General features: G+C 42.8%; 1 protein-coding gene across 4 annotated transcripts in view; it reads right to left on the bottom strand.

The window, feature by feature from the left end:
• FBN1 (fibrillin 1) overlaps positions 1-20,596 on the bottom strand; it is a 216,037-nt gene that overhangs the window by 51,546 nt on the left and 143,895 nt on the right. For 3 of the 4 annotated variants that reach the window (XM_083712342.1, XM_083712343.1, XM_083712345.1), the window contains exons 29-35: positions 20,273-20,398; positions 18,555-18,677; positions 14,966-15,091; positions 12,381-12,506; positions 3,753-3,875; positions 1,641-1,763; positions 707-832 (exon numbers count right to left, since the gene is read on the bottom strand). In XM_083712342.1, the coding sequence (XP_083568468.1) occupies positions 707-832; positions 1,641-1,763; positions 3,753-3,875; positions 12,381-12,506; positions 14,966-15,091; positions 18,555-18,677; positions 20,273-20,398 (873 nt within the window). The remainder of the gene's footprint in view (positions 1-706; positions 833-1,640; positions 1,764-3,752; positions 3,876-12,380; positions 12,507-14,965; positions 15,092-18,554; positions 18,678-20,272; positions 20,399-20,596) is intronic. The other variant, XM_083712344.1, reaches the window with a different exon arrangement.

A 20,596-nucleotide genomic window follows, 5' to 3' on the forward strand; every position in this document is an offset into this window, starting at 1 on the left:
AGGAAGATTGTTCAGTAATCTGGGAGAGAGTAAAGATGTGTACTCAGAACTATGGTGGGAAGCTAACCCTGTTTCTTGACCCTGCTGATGCCAGTTTCTAGGGCGATAGCTGGGTTTGCACCCTGCATCAGTCTTGCTGATTACAACTTGTTCACTTTGTCTAATAGAACTTAGTGCCACTAAGAACTATGGATTGTTTATGTATAATTGTTTTTAATACTTGCAAACCACTTGCAAGGCTGTTTTGACATTAAGCAGTAAATAAATTAACAAATAATAATTACTACATCAATAATGAATCTAGCTCCTATATGTAAAACTTCATTTCATCATCTGCATAATCCCAACTAGGATTCACAATTGATTGCAATGCTTGTTTGTATAGGATACGATTCACAGAGGTTAACATTGCTATGTGTTGTTGATGCACTGTGATGGTGAGATCATCATTCATAACCAACTTACTCTTCTTACAATTTTATCTCAATATCTTTATAAACCATTTGATATTTCATAAATATATACTAAGATGAGACACATTCTACTGAAACTCCCAAGGGGGCACTTCTTTTTGATCTCAATGGCGATGTGCCTTTAAATTTCTTTCGAATTGAAAACTAAAAATTCAGGAGACCTGCGATGATTGCCTAATTACACTGGCTTGCCAAGTTCAGGTAAGTACTGTTTATATATGGCACTGAATCACCTGTGCAGGCTTTCCCATCTGGGGTAGGTAGAAACCCCATATCACATTCACAGCGATAACCTCCTGGAGCATTGAGGCACTGGCCGTTTTCACAGAGGTTCAAGTTTTCTGCGCATTCATCAATATCTGAAAAGAAAAAGAAGTCACAGCTGAGTGAACACTTTCTTTTATTTATGCCAAGCAGCAACTATTGCCCAAGGTCTGAAATTCTACAACAGAAACTAAAGTATGGACATAATGAGTGCTTGCCAAATGGAAAGGGAGAGAAGATTTTTTTCTGCTTTGGAAGACATGAAGGGGTGGAACCATAGCTCAGTAAAAGAGGGGGTGCCTGTGGGTGAGTGGGTGTGATATATATATATTTCTGCTAAGTTTGCAATAGAATTATTAGCTAAACTAAAAACCCCACAAAACATGAAAAATGCATAGTCTCGACTACTGTATTGCTATTTTGGGGGGAAAGGTATTGTTCTAGGTTTAAATACATACACTGAGATAAAATACGTATTTTGTGATAAAATATTGTTCAAGTACGTACTTAAATATGAATTCCCATCTGGACTTTAAAAAACACATGTGAGATTCACATGGGTCAAAAATAGACTGAATCATCCCTAATTTAAACAGCACTCTTTGCACTTTTTTTAAAAAAAATGTAGATTAATGTGGAGATGAAATGGAATAAAATTATGAATGAACCTGTGGAAACAACTGCAACAGAACAGAAATAGATCTGTCTGACCTGTTTACACAGGCCCCATTCAATTGTTTCTAACAACAGCCACATATTCATTCAAATGGGTAAGATGGCCAGGTACGTGTTCCTGAGGGACCATTTTATATTGTCAAACACTGGGCAGTGGAGGAAAGGGACTCGCTAAATGTCACTATCAGAGGTATGGGAGAGTCGTTCCCCCCCCTCGAGAAAGCTCACCTGTACATGTGAATCCATCTCCAGAGTACCCTTCTTTACACAGGCAACGGTACGACCCCATGGTATTTTTGCAATCCGCATGAGGGCTGCACATGTGTGTCCCATTTGAGCATTCATCTAGGTCTGAAGGGAACAAAAATGGCATTAATAAAAACATAAATATTTTTCATTGCAAGCTGAAAGGGAAAGTCTTGCAACAGCAGAAGGTCTATGAAAAAAAACAAATGGCACAACAATACGGGGGACAAAATTCCCAATTAATTTTTTTTTTAAAAAAAAATTAGATCTCCATATACTCTATCTGCAGATTGACATAACCTTCCCAGGTCTAAGTAAATTCAGATAAGTACTTAAGATGAAAACTACCAATTGCTATACCAGGCAATTCATCACCAAAACACGTCGCTGTGCCAAATGCAGATGCTAAAGATAGATAGATAGATAGATAGATAGATAGATAGATAGATAGATAAATTTATTGTCATTGTCCGTATATACACAGTATACACAACAACGAAAATCAAACACCCAAGACCGGATTCACATACACATTCGCACGTATCTCCAACACTCTCATCCTATTCAGACATAATCTATTAGAACATAACATAATCCAGAATATAACATAACCTATTAGAAGCATAGCATAACCTAAAACCTATCTCATTCCTTACTACTCACTGCTTGCTATTTCTTACAACTGGCCCTGAGATCATTACTTAGTGCAATCAGAGCTCTTGGATAGAAACTATTCAGAAGGCGTGTGGTTCGTGTTTTCATTGTCCTGTATCTTCTGCCCGAAGGCAACAGTTCAAAGAGGTTGTGAGCAGGATGGGTGGGATCTCTCAGGATATTGTGTGACTTCTTCAAGCTGCGAGACGTGAAGATCTCATCCAGGGTTGGTAGTTGGAGCCCAATAACATTCTGGGCAATTTTAATTATTCTCTGTAAAGCTTTTTTATCCATTTCAGAGCTGCTCCCATACCACGATAATATACTATAGGTTAAGACACTCTCAATGGTACTGTGATAATAGGACAGAAGTAGGTGCTGAGATAGATTCAATCCCCTGAGCATTCTCAGGAAATACAACCTCCCCTGCACCTTCCTCACAACCATATTAATATTTGCAGTCCATGAGAGGTCCTCAGAGATGTAAATGCCCAGGTATTTAAAACTACCAACCCTCTCCACCTCCTCGCCATTTATGTGCAATGGTAAAAATACACTTTTCTTTCTCCTAAAAACAATTATGAGTTCTTTGGTTTTTTTGGTGTTAAGCATAAGATTATTTTCTTTACACCATTGAATTAACCCCTGTACTTCTTTCCTATAAGCAGCCTCATCATTCTCACTAATGAGCCCCACCACTGTTGTATCATCCGCAAATTTGATGATTGTGTTGGACTTATACAGTGGGGTGCAATCAAATGTGTACAGGGAATAGAGAAAGGGGCTTAACACACACCCCTGAGGGGCTCCTGTGCTTAATACTAGAGTAGAAGAATAGTAAGGTCCCATTCTCACTGTCTGCGGCCTATCGGTCAGGAAATTCCTTACCCACAAACAGATCTTCTGATGTATACCCAAATTGGTCATTTTAAGGAATAACCTGTCTGGTAGAATTGTATTATTTGGCATACCAAGAATTTAAGTGCAACATACTTTAAAATAAGCCAAGTTTTGATAGGTGAAGAAATAGCTGCTGAGGTACACTGTATTACTTTGCAGATTGTTATAAAAATGCCAGAATAAAGACTGACAGCAATTGTTTATACTCCCGGGAAGAGAAACAAATGTAATTTTAAGCTGATTATTTAAAGCGGTGGAGAGGGAATGCTTATTTCAAAATCATCTGGGCAACAGTATAAGAGGCCTAAGGAAAGCGGCAAATTTTCCTTCTCTCCACGTTTTTAAGGAGCAGTTAGAAAAACATCTGCAAGGGGTTGATGAGATCTCTGCACTGGCACAGAGAGTTGGATTTGATAACTATAAAGTCACTTTCAGAGCAAATGAAGCCAAAGGATGCCCAAATGATTACTTTCAACACTGACATATAAATATTTCAAAGTTTAAAAACAACAGCACCTGACCAGAGTTCCTCTAACTCACCTTTACACTTGATACCATCACCAAGCCAACCTGGGCTGCAACTGCATTTGAAACTTCCAGCTGTGTTTGTACAGATAGCATTCCGGTCACAATTATGGGCTCCAATTTCACACTCGTTAATATCTGCAGGGGAAAACAATAAAATGTAAAGTAGGCAAATGTAAATCATTTTCTCGAATTTCTTCGGGCAAACACTTTCCCCCCCTTAACTGCTTTATTTTCTGATAAGCAGCTGGCAAATCTTTGAGTACACTATTCAAAAGGTAAAGGGAAAGGACCCCTGACAGTTAAGTCCAGTTGCAAACGACTCTGGCGTTGCGGTGCTCATCTCAGTTTACTGGCCAAGGGAGCCAACGTTTGTGCGCAGACAGTTTTTCCCGGTCATGCGGCCAGCATGACTAAGCCACTTCTGGCGAAACCGGAGCAGCGCACGGAAACGTTGTTTACCTCCCACCGGAGCAGTACCTATTTATCTACTTGCACTTTTTGGCGTGCTTCCGAACTGCTAGGTTGGCAGGAGCAACGTGAGCTCACCCCATTGTGGGGATTAGAACCGCCGACCTTGCAGTCGGCAAGCCCAAGAGGCTCACTGCTTTTAGAGCACAGCGCCACCATATTTCCAACAGGTGGAAAGATTCTGCAGAGAGCACCACCTTGGCATTACATTGTTTAATTATGCATAGGTGATTGAATCTGATTTTGATTGCTTACATGGCTTCTTTATAGCTTCATTTTAAAGCCAGCTTTGAGTTACGGTGCTGGAGGAGACTCTTGAGAGTCCCATGGACTGCAAGAAGAAGCTACAAACATGAGTTTGACCAAGCTGCGGGAGGCAGTGGAAGACAGGAGTGCCTGGTGTGCTCTGGTCTATGGGGTCACGAAGAGTCGTACACGACTAAACAACTAAACAACAACAACAAAAGTTTCAGTCAGAGGAAAGGAGGAGCCTTAACACAGTGGTTTTCAAACTGTGTTGGTTTGGTCCCCTGATTATGAAACCAAAATAAAATTATCTTCCAGCTTTCCAATAATACAAAGAGACCGGGCTCTGTTGCCCTATCAAGTCTCTTATGATTCCTGCAGGACCACTGTGAAGCAGGCTGCTACTCAGCATGACTAAAGATACCCAACACAGCCTCTAAAAACGAAGAGCAAAATATTCATTGACTTTACTAAAAGTAAGAACACAGTGTCAAGACTATATAAACATTTTCTCTATCTATCCCCCCCCTCCAGATCTTGTTTCCTTGCAAAGTTTCCCTTTGAGCGTAAAACTGTGGCAGGCCAATAAAAACAAACATTCCGGCCCAAGGATGACCCTACATCCTCAGCCCGCCCCACGGCTTCTTCCTACTAGAGCACAGGTCTTCTTATCTTTGTAAGGAACGTCGATTAACGTGATGTGAGGGCTCTGCTTTATTTTCCAGGCCAGTTTGCGTCACACACATAGGAAGCAAAGTTGCCTCAAATGATTTGTTGCTAGTGCAAAATACAGTCGATTTCCATCCAGGAAAGTCTGCTGCAGCCTGCACTGCTCTCAACGAACAGTTGAGCGTGGGACAAGCCAATGTTTTTTGAATATTGTATTCTATCCAAGTCTATACAAAGTAAAAGCAAAAACAAGGCTGTAATAAAGGGCCACAACACACCAAGAGGCCATGTGAACCGGTCCCAAGACTCCAGCGTTTGAGAGCAAGCACAGAAAAACAACCCCATCCCAGCTCTCACACTGAACTTATACTGTCCCACTGAACTAAAACAGAACATAAATTGCTCTGCCACCAGCCCAGCAGCAGCTATCAACTTGGCCTCTGTACAAGAGTCATATTGTTGTGAGCCACCCTGAGAATATTTGTGTTGAAGGAAGGCATGCAGATAAATAAAACGTACATAGTGGAAACAGTGGTGAATATGACATCAATTAAAGCAATGTACATCATGCAAACTAATGCATTGTTTAAAGTGAAAGGGACCTTAAAGATAAAGGTAAACGGACCCCTGACCATTAGGTCCAGTCGTGGCCAACTCTGGGGTTGCGGTGCTCATCTCGCTTTATTGGCCAAGGGAGCCGGCGTACAGCTTCCGGGTCATGTGGCCAGCATAACTAAGCCGCTTCTGGCGAACCAGAGCAGCGCATGGAAACACCGTTTACCTTCCCACTGGAGTGGTACCTATTTATCTACTTGCACTTTGACGTGCTTTCGAACTGCTAGGTGGGCAGGAGCAGGGACCGAGCAACAGGAGCTCACCCCATCGCGGGGATTTGTAACGCCGACCTTCTGATCGGCAAGCCCTAGGCTCTGTGGTTTAACCCACAGTGCCACCCACGTCCCAAAAGGGACCTTACACTGGCCCATATCCTAAGTCCTCACCCGCTCTGTGACTTCTAGGTCATATTCCTGCCACTATGTGGATGTGCTGAGAGCTGCTCCCAACCTTCTGCAGATGCAACAAGAGAGAAAGTGGTTAGCAACATTCCTCTCCATTTCTCCCCAGCCCTGGGTCTTGGGCAAAGTAGCGGCTGGTGGGGCTGTACAGGCAGAGTTGTTCATCTGGCTCCCAGTGCCATGTGTCACTGCTGAGGAGGGGCGAAGTAGCAAGGGCTTTAGTGCGAGCACAGTGGCAAGAGCAATGGACTGGCTCCACTGCTATGCCTACACCACGTCAAGCTCCACCACTGTGCCCCTCTCCATCATGCAGCAACATGCATCGTTGGGGAGCCAGGTAGGCAACATGGCTCCACCCACCACTACTGGGAAGATGCATCTTCGTAAGGTTGCGCATTTTGTCCCCACGTCAACTCTTGTTTCCCACTTGACCTAGGATGAAACGTCGCATGATGTGCAGTTTCTCTCTCTCTCCAAGTTAATTTTTTAAAATATGCACTTTAAAAACAAGCAAATGCATTTCTCAAGTGCTAGAGAGGTGACAGGGTGCAGGTATGGGCTTTTCTCCTGCTCACAGAAGCACGTGAGCAGCTTCAAACAGGGCTTTTGAGAAGCACTTCAAGGCAGCTTCAGTGGCCCCATTTCAGCTGAAACAGGATTGTAGGGGGCACATTAAAGTGCTTCTCAAAAGGGCTATTTGAAGCATCCACCCCTTCTTTAAATGACGGGGGAGGGGAATGCTTCAATAAATGTTTTAGAAGCACTTTAAGACAGCTCCTGCTCATCCTGTTTCAGCTGAAACAGGATCACAGGAACTGATATTAAACTGCCTCTGAAAAGTGCTGTTTGCCTTGTCAGTTTTGTCAGCTGATGGGCATGCTTGAAGGAAATGACCTCATGGGCCAAACTGGACCCCCCTGGTAGGCCAAGATTGGTCTGCAGGCCAAAGGTTCCACAGAGAGGAACATGCTAGCAATATATATTGCAAAGCTTCTAATGACTAATTAGGCTACATAAGTTATCGTCCATCCAAAAGCTACTATGATGGGAGGTATGCTTTAAACTAATATTGTTTCCTATGATTTCTTTTGCAGTGGCACTGCACTTATTGCCCAGAGAAAAGCTAAAAGAGATATGATAGTTCCAGGGCATGTGCAGAGTTTAGATGGACCAAGCTCTTGGTGACAGGCATTGCAAGGACTGTTTTGTCATTTGCTAGTGGAGGATTTGATAAATACATTGAGCGTCAGATGTACTGAATACAAGAAATGTGAAGCTTTGATGAAGTATAGGAAGTTGGAATTAGGGCTGGGTTTTATAAAGTAGTTTCTGACTCCCTGCTTCCAAACACTTTCTGTGCTGTATTTCTCATTCAAGCAAGATATAGCTGGATGTATATCAAGCAAGACATAGCTCTGCTGACTCAACTCACTTTCATTTTCTGATAATTAAAAATGATGGCATGAATCCCACCCAGATTTCTGTCACAGGTAATATATATCTTTGCATATAACCAAATATTTCTATGAACTCTGCCCACATTCTTACTAAGAACTGAAGTGAAAACAGATTAACATCTGTATAGAATGGGACTGCATGTCAGTGGGTGGATTGCAAACAAAGTTAAATGATTGGGGGTGAAGGGGGGAAAACATGTTTACTTGTTAAAATGGAAACAATCAGTCATGACTAAAGAGATGAAATATGTAGATGCAACTGTAATAGAACTCAGAGGACATTATGTGGCTGTTCTCATGAACAAAGAGACTACTCTTGAAAGTTGTATTCACATTTTTGCAATTCTCAAAAAAAAAAAAAATGTGTTGGTGTCTTTGGCATGTCAACAGAAAGAAGAGAATGCATCCTCCATCGTCAAGCTGTTCAGCCCAAATGCACACATTTTTAATGCTGTCACCAAATGCTGTGTCACTGGGGTGAGCGGGGGGAGGTCTCCTGTCTGGGAATAGGAAACAAAGCACTTGGCTCCAGGTCTGAGCAATAAAATAGGCCACAGACATTTTTAACAAAGGAATTTGGACAGTTGGGACAAAAGGAGGACCCCTGTTCATCTTCCAAGGGCAGCTGCAAATACTGTGTTCACATTCGAGGGAGCAGTAAAAGGAACACATACTTCACACTGGCTGGCAGAGTGCTAAACGTATGATAAACACAATACACATATGTTCGGGGGACACATCCTCACAACTGAGACCACCCCCTTCGTCCTACCCCTTTGAATCTCGTTACACTACTGCTGCAAGCTCCCCCTTGCATTGCAGCTGGCTACACATGCACTGTATTCATTGCTTTTTATTATTTATTTATTTATTTATACTTTTCAAGTTTATACATTTCACTATTTCCAAACTTGACTTCCATCCCCTTCTTTCTGCGGTTCCTTAAATTTTGTTTTTATTATCTTCTGCATATCCAAACTAACTGAATTTGTTCATTTATTCATCTTCAAATATACGTGTACCCTTATAAAACTGCAGGTTGTTACAATACTCCTGCCAATGTTTTTATATAATTTATCTGTAAATATTCAATAAACTGTTTGCATTCTTTTATTTTAAAAAAAGTTATCTTGATTTCTTATTCTTCCGGTAAGTTTCGCCCAGCACTGTATTCATTGCTGGTCCTTCCTTAGGTTCCTAGAATCTGCTGCCGTTTTTCTGAGCCCTCCTTGTATTAACAGACACTCTCTTCTTCCTGTATCTTGCTGCTCACAAGCAGCAGAAGCGAGTGCACCATGGCAGTAGGAGGAATGCAGAGAGGCAATGCCACCAGCATCTTCAGCTGAAGCAACCCAAGGTTGCAAGTTCCCATCCCGCGGAGGGAAATACTCTCCCAGTGGCGTAGCGTGGGGGGTGCAGGGGGGGCCGGCCGCACCGGGCGCAACATCTGGGGGTTAGGGTTAGGGGGCACAAATCCACGGGTTAGGGGGTGCAAATCCATGTGTTAGGGGGTGCAAATCCACGGGTTAGGGGGTGCAAATTACTTGCCTTGCCCCGAGTGCTGACAACCCATGCTACGCCACTGTACTCTCCCATGGCAAAACATTCCTACCCCTGGAAAGCTTACAGAAAGGCTCCTTGCATACTATTCTCCCCAACATGCTAATTTTTCTACGGCAGTGTTAACACATCACAGTAAACCATAGCTAAGATTTGTTCTTTGCTTAGCATGGTTTGTTCAGAGCAAAATGAACCACAATCCCTGGTTTGGACGCAACACTAAAGCCCCATCAGCACTTAAACATTTAGAGCACTATGACACCACTTTAAACAGTCATGGCTTCTATCAAAGAATTCTTGGAACTGCAATTTGTTACAGATGCTGAAAATTGTTTCTAATTGTTTGTGTCATTTTTGCAAGTTAATAAACTTTGTATTTTTTTGGTTTCTAATTTTTTGTCTCTGCATTCCTCCTACTGCCATGGTGCACTCGCTTCTGCTGCTTATGAGCAGCAAGATACAGGAAGAAGAGAGTGTCTGTTGATACAAGGAGGGCTCAGAAAAACGGCAGCAGATTCTAGGAACCTAAGGAAGGACCAGCAATGAATACAGTGCTGGGCGAAACTTACCGGAAGAATAAGAAATCAAGATAACTTTTTTTAAATAAAAGAATGCAAACAGTTTATTGAATATTTACAGATAAATTATATAAAAACATTGGCAGGAGTTTTATAAGAGTACACGCATATTTGAAGATGAATAAATGAACAAATTCAGTTAGTTTGGATATGCAGAAGATAATAAAAACAAAATTTAAGGAACCGCAGAAAGAAGGGGATGGAAGTCAAGTTAGGAGACCTACAATCCTCAGAGTGGGAACTGCAGCTCTGTGAAGGCACGATAGGGGTCTCCTGGTAATTCTCATGACTGTTTGAAGTGGGATGGTACTGCTTTCAATGCATGGTGCAGATGGCTCCTAAGCTGGAGTTCATCGCTTTTTGCTCCTGCTGGCGAGACTAGGAGCAAAGTGTGATCTCAGCGTTCACTGCAACCTATGCTTACCCATGGAGTGGGCTTTTGTGTACGAAGCTTTCTCTGGAGGGTGGGGTAAATTTGAATGTGGGATTCCCACATCTATACTAAGAAGTGGTACCAACCCCAAAGGACTTTTAAAAATCTGTATATCTATCTACAGCAGGCATCCCCAACCTTTGGCCCTCCAGATGTTTTGGACTACAATTCCCATCATCCCTGACCACTGGTCCTGTTAGCTAGGGATCATGGGAGTTGTAGGCCAAAACATCTGGAGGGCTGCAGATTGGGGATGCCTGATCTACAGAATGCTAGAAGGTTTGTCCAAGAGGGAAAAAGCAATTATTGCTTAGATCCACATCCATGTATGCATATTCATGGCAGAAGACAGCTGTTACTAATGAACAGGGATACATGATGTTCCCACACTGCTCTCACCTAGAATCATTTTCAAATATTTTTGATGTCTGTTTTACAACATTAATTTCAGTTTCCTAGCAGAAGTGACTTATTGGCTGATGTATTTGTCCCACTCTGAGACTGCAAGAGTAGTGTTTGTTCTAAACCTGCATTAAAAAAATTAAATTAACCATATGCTTGTGTTTATATTTTAGGCAACGGCTATGATTTGAAACCCCACTGCTCAAATACCAACATCCTGTGTTATTAATGCGACTGGCCTCTGAGCTTGTAAGTTTGAACTTCAATGCTTTTGGCTGGTGAACGAAATGAAAATCATGTATGTTTTGGTTTTGCTGACATATCTTGATATAATTCACTTAAAATCAAGAATCTGTACTGCTGTCACTTTGAAAGCACAAGGAGAGGGAAAGAAAGCTATTTAAACACATACTATTCGCCAAAACATTTGGAAAAGAGAGTCTGCTGTTTGCACACAAAGTGTAGACTTTCCAAATCCAATATGGTCTTGTTGACGTGGTCCTTGGTGGTCTTGTCACGATGCAGTGAATTACATGCTGTGTTAGTTGGTCCAGTCTTGCTCACAACATGGAACTTTGCCAATAACTTAGGTGGAATAAAACTTAGTATAAAAGATTTTGCTGGAGTAAAGGTCAGTTCTCATGTTACATCTTCCAGACACAGGAGACATTCCTAAATCTGTATGTATAGTGACCTAGTTAGGCAAAACACAGCCCTGACTCAATGGCCCACTTCACATGTAACATTAAATCCCAGTTAAAAAGTCAGGAGTATGGGAGAAGTGAAGCAGGGACTTTTGAGCAGCGTGCACTAACAGACTGCTTGTTCAAATATATGCATAGTTAAATTTTAACTACGGTTTAACGTTACATGAACAGCAGGCTAATATATGAAATCCAGGATTTCAAAATAGGCTCAGGGTTTTATGGATTTCTTATGGCGCTTAATCTATTCACTGCAAAATCACCCACTGGCTCCAAGCCAAAGGCACCCAGGAGTTCTGGTGTGAACATGGTGGTCCTGTTTATCTATGAACACCTTTAATCAACTACAGAGGAATTGAGTCGTACCTGTGTGCTACCCATTCACACAGGGCACGTGGACAGATACAGGAGTGTTTCCTGCTTTTATAGATCTGCAACTTGAGAGCTCACCCTCAAAACCCGCAATCCGAGATGCCATTGAGCACAGGCAAACCTCAACAATTTTGATAGGAATTAAATGTAACTGGATGAAGGATCATGGAAAACCCATACTTCCTTTGCTGGACCACAAGCGTTTTAAATCAGTAGCCTTTAGAACGAGGGCCTACTGCTATCCCCAACCTAGAATGTGGGTTTTAAAAAAATCATATAGGGCCATCCTTCTCCTTCCTTCAAAAATAATTAACCAGAAAAATAACAAAAAGAAAGTGTGCAGCCCACCCTAGAGCAAGCAATGATATACCAACTGAGCTTTTTAAATTTATTCTTAGCAATTATTTTGAAGATGAGAGAAGCAAAGCACTCTCCTTGTGCCAGATGGCAAAAACAACTGGCAACTTTCAAATCACTCCACGGCTATAAAATTAACCACGGATGTATTATGGAAGTGGCCAGTTTGTTGAGTAACTGACCAGCTAAGCGCATGCCAGCAAAGCCCAGAAGATTGCTCATTATTTCTCTCTCACGTCAACTAATCTTAAATTTGTGCCCCAGAAAGAGGAATGGCATTCTGCTTTACCAAACAAATGGGCAACTATTCTGTTGACAAATATTTGTATATAGTTGTAAATGGGGGAAAAACTATTTACATATAAGCATAAGACATACCTGTGCAACCTGTTGTTCCTTTCTTGCCAGAATAACCCATATCACAGTGACAGATAAAGGAGCCTCTTGTATTCTCACAGCTTCCGCTCAGACAGATGTTCGGGTTCAGCTCACATTCATTAACATCTGTAGGGGGGAAGGGGTTATAGTTGTAAAAATCTTAAGAAACTGCTACTCACATTTCACTCTAGATACAAGTATTGTTATAAACTATTACAAAAAGGGAGGAAGTAGCTATGACATTTTTGGCAGGGGAATGTTATGGTTTTGGAAACAGATCCATGCAGCGCTGTGAAAAGATTGGAGCCAAAGGATAGTATTCAAGTGACTTCCACACATCGCGGTGAGCCATTCAAATGAATGGCCATGACTGTTTAGGCCCATTAACGTCAATGGGTCTACCTTGAGTAAAAGTGAGTTGAAAACAACCCAAAGTCTTAAGCCATTTAGGAAGCTGAGGATAGTCTTGTTTCTAGCTTCTTGTAAAGGGTAAAGGGGACCCCTGACCATTAGGTCCAGTCGTGACCGACTCTGGGGTTGCGGCGCTCATCTCGCTTTATTGGCCGAGGGAGCCGGCGTACAGCTTCCGGGTCATGTGGCCAGCATGATTAAGCCGCTTCTGGTGAACCAGAGCAGCACACGGAAACGCCGTTTACCTTCCCGCCAGAGTGGTACCTATTTATCTACTTGCACTTTGACGTGCTTTTGAACTGCTAGGTGGGCAGGAGCAGGGACCGAGCAATGGGAGCTCACCCCGTCGTGGGGATTCGAACTGCCGACCTTCTGATCAGCAAGTTCTAGGCTCTGTGGTTTAACCCACAGTGTCACCCGCTTCTTGTAGGTAAACTCAAAATAAGTAACCTGAAGTTTTCCTCCTTAGAGTTGTAATGGGAACAGAAACAAGCCATGGAAACCTTCAGAGAGATTTATCTACCTCAACCCTCTGATGGCTGTTCCTATTCATTTGAATATGAGCATTCCCTTCTACTTCTCCCCCCCCCCCATTGGCTCCTAGTTTGTTATTTCCATTTTCATGAGCCCAGAATCTCTAAGAGTGAATATATCTGGCCTATGTTTTCTTATTATATTCTGAATGTTCCTCCACCACTGGTATTAAAAAGTGCAGTCACCTACCAAGGTCTTAATGTTCTCCACTATCTTCTTGTGTGGAACATTTCCCCCTCCTTAGGGTAAATTCAATCCTAAAAGGCCTGGAATCATTCCACTGGAATCCCAACCCTGTTTATAAAGGCTTCACTTCTGAAGATCTGCACTTCAACTGAGGCTTCCATGGCTGTTTTACATTAGACACTTTATCAAAATGCTCCAGAAGGTCACAGAAAGGATTTTCAATCTTGATAGGGATAACATGCATGAAACTTATAGCAAGTGTGCTAGCTCTGCCCCTCATCTTAGCCATCATCAGCTTCTGCCAGCTCCAAGACAACTGTGTACAGCAGGGCTGCCTCCTATACCCAGAGAAGCTCTCACACATTTTGGAACTCTGTAAAATCCACACAAATGGAAGAATCCACAAGGATAGGAGACTCTGTGAGGAGCTCGTCCTACACTCAAGTAGGACCCTGATAGAGACACATGCCCGACTGGCATGTTCCCTCCCTCCTGGTCGATCGTTCGGGAGCTTCAAAAGCTTTCTTCTGCCCGAATATCACAGCGACCAATGCCAATAGACATTGGCACACTTAGGGATCCACAGAGTCTTCGCAGCTTGCGTGATAGACCTCAGCAACTCAGCATTTTGGCTAATCTACTTTAGTTACATACAAACACACATGGAGCACTGCAACATGACTCCCTCTCTCTCTAGCATCAGACAGCAAAGAGAAAAAGAACAAAGGACAATAGTTCCATTTCACGGAAAACAGTAACACAAACATCCTGTCTCTGTCACTTCCCACTTTGTGGAGTCAAAATATACACCGTCATGTGATAGACAAAAATCCCATGACTGCAATCATGGAATAGGAATTCTAACAGACTCCCCTGCTGCAAACAGTCACCCTAGAAGATGCAGAGGGCCAAAGCAATGTAGATGTGCATGGGGGGAGAGGCAGCGCATTCACGAAATTACTCTTTGCTCCTCAAATGTTTAGTTAAGGCCTGCTCAGAATGTCAGAATGGGGTTTGTGTGCCCTATTCAGCAGATAATCTTAGAGAAAACAGAATACCATATTTTTCTGTTTATGAGACGCCCCCATGTATAAAATGACCCCCAATTTTAAACTTAAAAAAATTGGGGGATTTTTTTTGTTTTTGTTTTTGTTTTTTTAAAAAACCAAACAGAAACATTTCTGTGTTCACCATCTTTGAAAAACAGGAGTCTTTTGATGGCACTTTAATAAAGTTTCATCTGCAGCCAACATCTTCCAAATGTTGTGAAAATGGAACAAATGACATTAAGCGATCTTGACAAGTAGTGGCAAACAATTGCCATCTATCATCCACATTAGTAACAATGATGAAGAGTTACTGCTTCCTTGCAAATTTCAAACAAATCACCATCTCCTTTATTTTCATCACAGGCAGGTTACAAACAGGATTAGGGTAACATATTTTTTACTTGCCTAAACAAGACTTCATGTCATCGGATGTCATGAATCCATCATAGCAAAGACACCTGTATTCTCCAGGTATGTTAGTGCACTGGCCCCCATCACAGATGTTATGATTGTCTTCACACTCATCAATATCTGTAAGAAAAAGTGACAAATTCTTAAGCAGTTGACACCCAAATCTATCCTTTCTCTCTTAGTTAAGTGATACTTATTTCTAGAAGCGAAAGTACAGAAATGCCATATTACATCTATTAAAGCTAAGGAAGTCCACATATAGATTTCTTTTGCAGAATAATCTTTTATTATAGTATAATATTTTGCATCTGCTCTCTCTGCTGGAAAAAGCTTTGCAATATTTAGCATTTAAAATTTAACACTTATCCATACCCCTGTATACTATCAGGGGCCAGGAAACTGATCTAAGATGCTGGAAATTCCTCTTTTCTTGCAGCTACCAAGCTGTTTAAACTTATTGGGTGATATCCAATGTCAGCCATACTCAGAGTAGATCCACTAAAAATCAATTTGTGTGATTTTAATGGGTCTACTCTGAGTATAACTTATTCTTTTAGGGGGGAAACCCTCTGTGTTGTATAATTGCAAACTTTTATAAGTTCTCATGCTTTTTTTCCTTGACAATAGCGCCACATACTAGCTTAAGATCCAAAACTTTGCTTGGTTACTCAAAGGAAATGTTTGCAAAACAAAGAGCTGAGCTGAGAACCCCCTCTCTTCGGAGAGAAAGGGTGTAACTCACAAGGAGATGAGTCCATTGTGTATGTTAGGAATGATGCAGCTGCAGAAAACTTAACTCATTTTAACTACTGGGTCCAAGAGTTTTCGGACCATTATTCATTTTCTGCGCAGCCAACACAAAACAAACAGATACTGTTCTAACTGTTGTTTTTGTAAGGAGATGCAACCTGCAAGACATCTCTTGCTGGCTACTGCTTTTCTTATTAACCACATGACGCTATCACACTCATCAGCTGTTTGGAACTACATCCTTAGCTGAACTGGCATGAGAAAAAAACTTATTTGTAAGCCACATATAATTAATTTATTTCAAGCCTGTACATGGAAAATCTGCCCCACCTATTACTTCCCCTTTGCACTTCACGGCCTTCAGACACTGCTGACTGCTGGGGGGACACCCTTCATCTCTGTACTGATGTATACATAACTGTCAAACTAGGATAAAGGTAAAGGTAAAGGGACCCTTGACCATTAGGTCCAGTAATAGCCGACTCTGGAGTTGCGGCGCTCATCTCGCTTTATTGGCCGAGGGAGCCGGTGTACAGCTTCCGGGTCATATGGCCAGCATGACTAAGCCGCTTCTGGCAAACCAGAGCAGCGCATGGAAACGCCGTTTACCTTCCCACTGCAGCGGTACTTATTTATCTACTTGCACTTTGAGGCGCTTTCGAACTGCTAGGTTGGCAGAAGCAGGGACCGAGCAACGGGAGCTCACCCCATCGTGGGGATTCGAACCGGCGACCTTCTGATCGGCAAGTCCTAGGCTTTGTGGTTTAACCCACAGCGCCACCCGCGTCCCTGTGTCAAACTAGGATACCTCTGAGGAAATGGGATCTATTAAGCATCAATCAGTGGCTTTCTCAACAGGGGTACAAAGATTGTTGAAGCTTCCTCCCCGGATCAAAAAATAAATTAAAAGCTAGCTGTATTATAAATGCCATCATTTATTAGAGGCATTTATAATACAGCTAGCTTTCAATTAGAGGCATTTATAGTCCTTCAAGAGGTGTTGGGCACTGTGTATGGTCTTTCTCTTTTTCTTCTCATAGCTACTCAGTGAGGTATGCAAGGAAGCATATCAGGTTTTCTTGGTCTGCGTCTAGCCACTGTTCCAAAGACGGCATGTTCCCTTTTCTCCTTTTCCCTCTGCCTTGCCTCTACCATACTGCCTCTCTTTTATTAAGGGACAGAAACATAATGCACAGAGAACCATGACTCTTTGACAGCCAGAAACCCAATCTTCAATAAGTGCTTGTGCCAGATGAACTTGTGTTTAAACAAGCATTTCCCCACTGAAGGAAGCGGGCACCTTAAAATTAAAGCACTCTGGTAGAATATCTTTGTGCATCATGGTTTCCTGTTCCTAATACGTGGATGCTGTCACATCTGTGTAAAGAGGCCACTGCAAGAAGTTGGAAAATTGTACTTCAATACTGAATACAGATAACCTTTTAAAATAAGAAAGCTGTGTGTGCGGAGGATTATGGCCAACCCACATCCTTCCTGCAGAATCTTTGGCCTTCGAAGCAATACGCCTGTGCCCTTATTGCATAATTCCTGTGACTGTAATTTGTTTTAACTGTTTTAGTTCTGAATTTTAAAGTGTGGTAACCCACCCTGTGGCTAATACAACAACAACAAGAAGTTCCTTGCTGAAGCAAAAGGCAGAGTTATTTAATTTGAAATTGTTGTAAGGTTTTGCACTCCACTTCCCTAACCTCCAAAGTGGCCTGGTGCAGCAATTTATTTATTTTTCATTTGCTTATAAAATTATTTGTATGCCGCCTTTTTTGGGATATAACCCATCCATGGCATCCCACGGAATAACAAGAACACAAAATTAAGATCAGCAGAGGGTACACCTCCCTCAGTTGGTGGGAGTGGCCCAGGAAAGGGCACTCTCTGTGGCAGCCCCAGAGTTGTGGAATTCCCTTCCCACAGAGATGTGTCTGGCATATTCACTACAGTGGTGCCTCGCTAGACGAAATTAATCCGTTCCGCGATTCTCTTCGTCTAGCGGTTTTTTCGTCTTGCGAAGCAAGCCCATTGACAGCTTAGCGGATTAGCGCTACAGCTGTCAAGCGGCTTCCAGCGATCAGCTGTTAAGCGGCTTATCAGCGGAACAGCTGATAAGCGGCTTAGCAGCTTAGGAAAAGGGCAAAAAAAGCAAAAAAAAGCCGCCGGGGGACGCAAGATTTTTTCGTCTTGTGAAGCAACCCCATAGGGAAATTCGTTTTGCGAAGCGCCTCCAAAACGGAAAAACCCTTTCGTCTAGCGGGTTTTTCGTCTTGCGAGGCGTTCGTCTTGCGGGGCACCACTGTATATGGCTTTCAGCAAATGCTGAAGATGCACCTCTTTGCCCAGGCTTTGGACACCTGAGATGGGTGTTATCAGGACTCACCCTATTCTTGTGCATGTACTATGCTTTAACTGTTTTAAATTCTCAATTTTTAATTGTTGCAACATACCCCATGACTGCTGGTGAAGGGCAAGCGGTAATAATAAGAATAATGCAATGATCTGAAATAATCAGCATCTTAATAAAGTCTGCAGCATTAACAGTTATTTAAACATCCCATTAAAACAGTTACAGAGACGAATAAGGCTATTAATCCTGCTACATGTGGCTCCCAAATCTGATAGTTAGGGCAGCAATCCATTGCATAAATGTGTGGAAATACCACTGATCTCGATGGAACTTCTAAATAAACATGCAAAGGATTGGGTTGCAAAAATGGCAATGACGAATACATAAAGTGAGAATAAGGCAACAGAAACGGCCAAAGAACCAGAAGCAGCTTGGCAGTGGCTGTCAGAATAAATGTTCACAAATTGACTTTACCAGTGCAAGTTCTGTGGTCTGGCATTAGTGCATATCCTGGTCTGCAGCTACACTCATAGCTGCCTTCCGAATTTGTACAGAACGTGTCGCAGCCACCGTTCATAATGTCGCATTCGTTAATATCTAGAAAGAAAGAAATGACAATGTAAAGCACATTTTTATTCCTTTTTTAAAAAAATAAATAAATAATAATGCTGCCTGTGAAAGTTTGAAAGTTCTCAGTGTGCTTTTAAACTGACACTAAACTGATTAGTATTATCTTAGGACACTCCAAAGTTTTCATTCCAATATGTTGCGGGGGTGGGGGGGAATATGTTCAGACAGGAAAATCAAATAGTGGAATGTCCAACAGTCGGGCTTAAATTATAAAAGGGGGAAAACTGATTCCACACTTTGAATTGTATGTTGATGTAGGTTTCATCTCTGTTGATTTCCTGCCCCAAGGGGCTTACAACCTAGAAAAGGGGGGGGGGGTGGCGGTGTTGTGCAGCTCATTTTACATCTGAAGATATGATGGGCTAACTCACACGAATCTTGGGGTAGGGCAAGTTTTCTTTTTCAAGGAAGATTCAAAAAGACGATTGGTTGAAGTGGCCCACCCTCCAGTTCTATATACCTCCTTCTGAAGCTGCTCAGTTATATAGTTTCTGCACACGAAAGCTTATACAGTGGTGCCTCGCAAGACGAAATTAATTTGTTCCGCAAGTTTTTTTGTCTTGCGAGTTTTTCGTCTTGCGAAGCACGGTTTCCCACAGGAATGCATTGAAAATCAATTAATGCGTTCCTATGGAGACCGCTTGCCAGGCTGGCGGTGCGGAGAAGGGCTTTTCTCCCCACCGCAAGCCTTCAGGACAGGTACGGGAACAGAGGGGAAGGCGCGCAGCGCTTCTCTTCTGTTCCCGGGGCTTGCGGTGGGAGGAGGGTTTTTCCTCCCCACCGCCAACATTCAGAACAGCCTTCCGAATGTTGGCGGTGGGAAGGAAAACCCTCCTCCCACCGCAAGCCTTCAGGACAGCCTTCCGAAGGCTGGCGCAGGGAGAAGGTCTCTCCGCCCCACTGCCAGCCTTCGGAGCAGCCATCCCAAGGCTGGTGGCGGGAGGAGGTCTCTCCGCCCCACCGCCAGCCTTCGGAGCAGCCTTCCGAAGGCTGGCGGTGGGACGGAGAGACCTCCTCCCGCCGCCAGCCTTCGGAGCAGCCTTCCGAAGGCTGGCGGTGGGGCGGAGAGACTTCCTCCCGCCGCCAGCCTTCGGAGCAGCCTTCCGAAGGCTGGCGGCGGGAGGAGGTCTCTCCGCCCCACCCCCAGCCTTCGGAGGAGGTCCGAGGACAGTGGGGAAGACACGCTGCGCTTCCCCGCTGTCCCGGAGATTTCCCTATGGGTTTTCGTCTTGCGAAGGAAGCCCATAGGGAAATTCGTTTTGCGAAGCGCCTCGAAAAACGGAAAACCCTTTCGTCTAGTGGGTTTTTCGTCTTGCGAGGCGTTCGTCTTGCGGGGCAGCACTGTACCAAGAACAAACTTAGTTGGTCTCTAAGGTGCTACGGGACTATATATATATATATATATATATATATATATATATAATTATTCTTAACTCTATGTTTTGTTTGCTAGTGTTCACAAATTGATTCCTTCTTGTAAGTTATAGTGTGTGTGTGTGTGTGTGTGTGTGTGTGTGCGCGCGCTACCTACTACTGACCCATGAGGAAAACAAAGCTCTTACCAACACAGAACAATTTGTCAGGCGTGGACTGATACCCAGGGTTGCAGGCACACTGGTATTTTCCAATGAGGTTGACACAATGCCCATTTCTGCACAGATTTACACTCAGGTCGCATTCATTAATGTCTATTTGAAAAGGAAAAAAGAAAGGCAGACGTTTAAAGTTCCTATGAACGATCTTTGTCTTCTACCTGCCCCTCACCACCACCCCAGCTGAATAGTTCATATAATTTATTCCATTTGTATTCCACTTTCTTCTTCCAAGAAGCTCAAGGTGGCATATATGGTGTGCCCCCCCTCATTTAATCCCCAGAGCAGCCCTGT

Source organism: Podarcis gaigeae (assembly GCF_964106915.1).
Source record: "Podarcis gaigeae genome assembly, chromosome: 14".
In the NCBI taxonomy this organism is placed as follows: Eukaryota; Metazoa; Chordata; class Lepidosauria; order Squamata; family Lacertidae; genus Podarcis; species Podarcis gaigeae.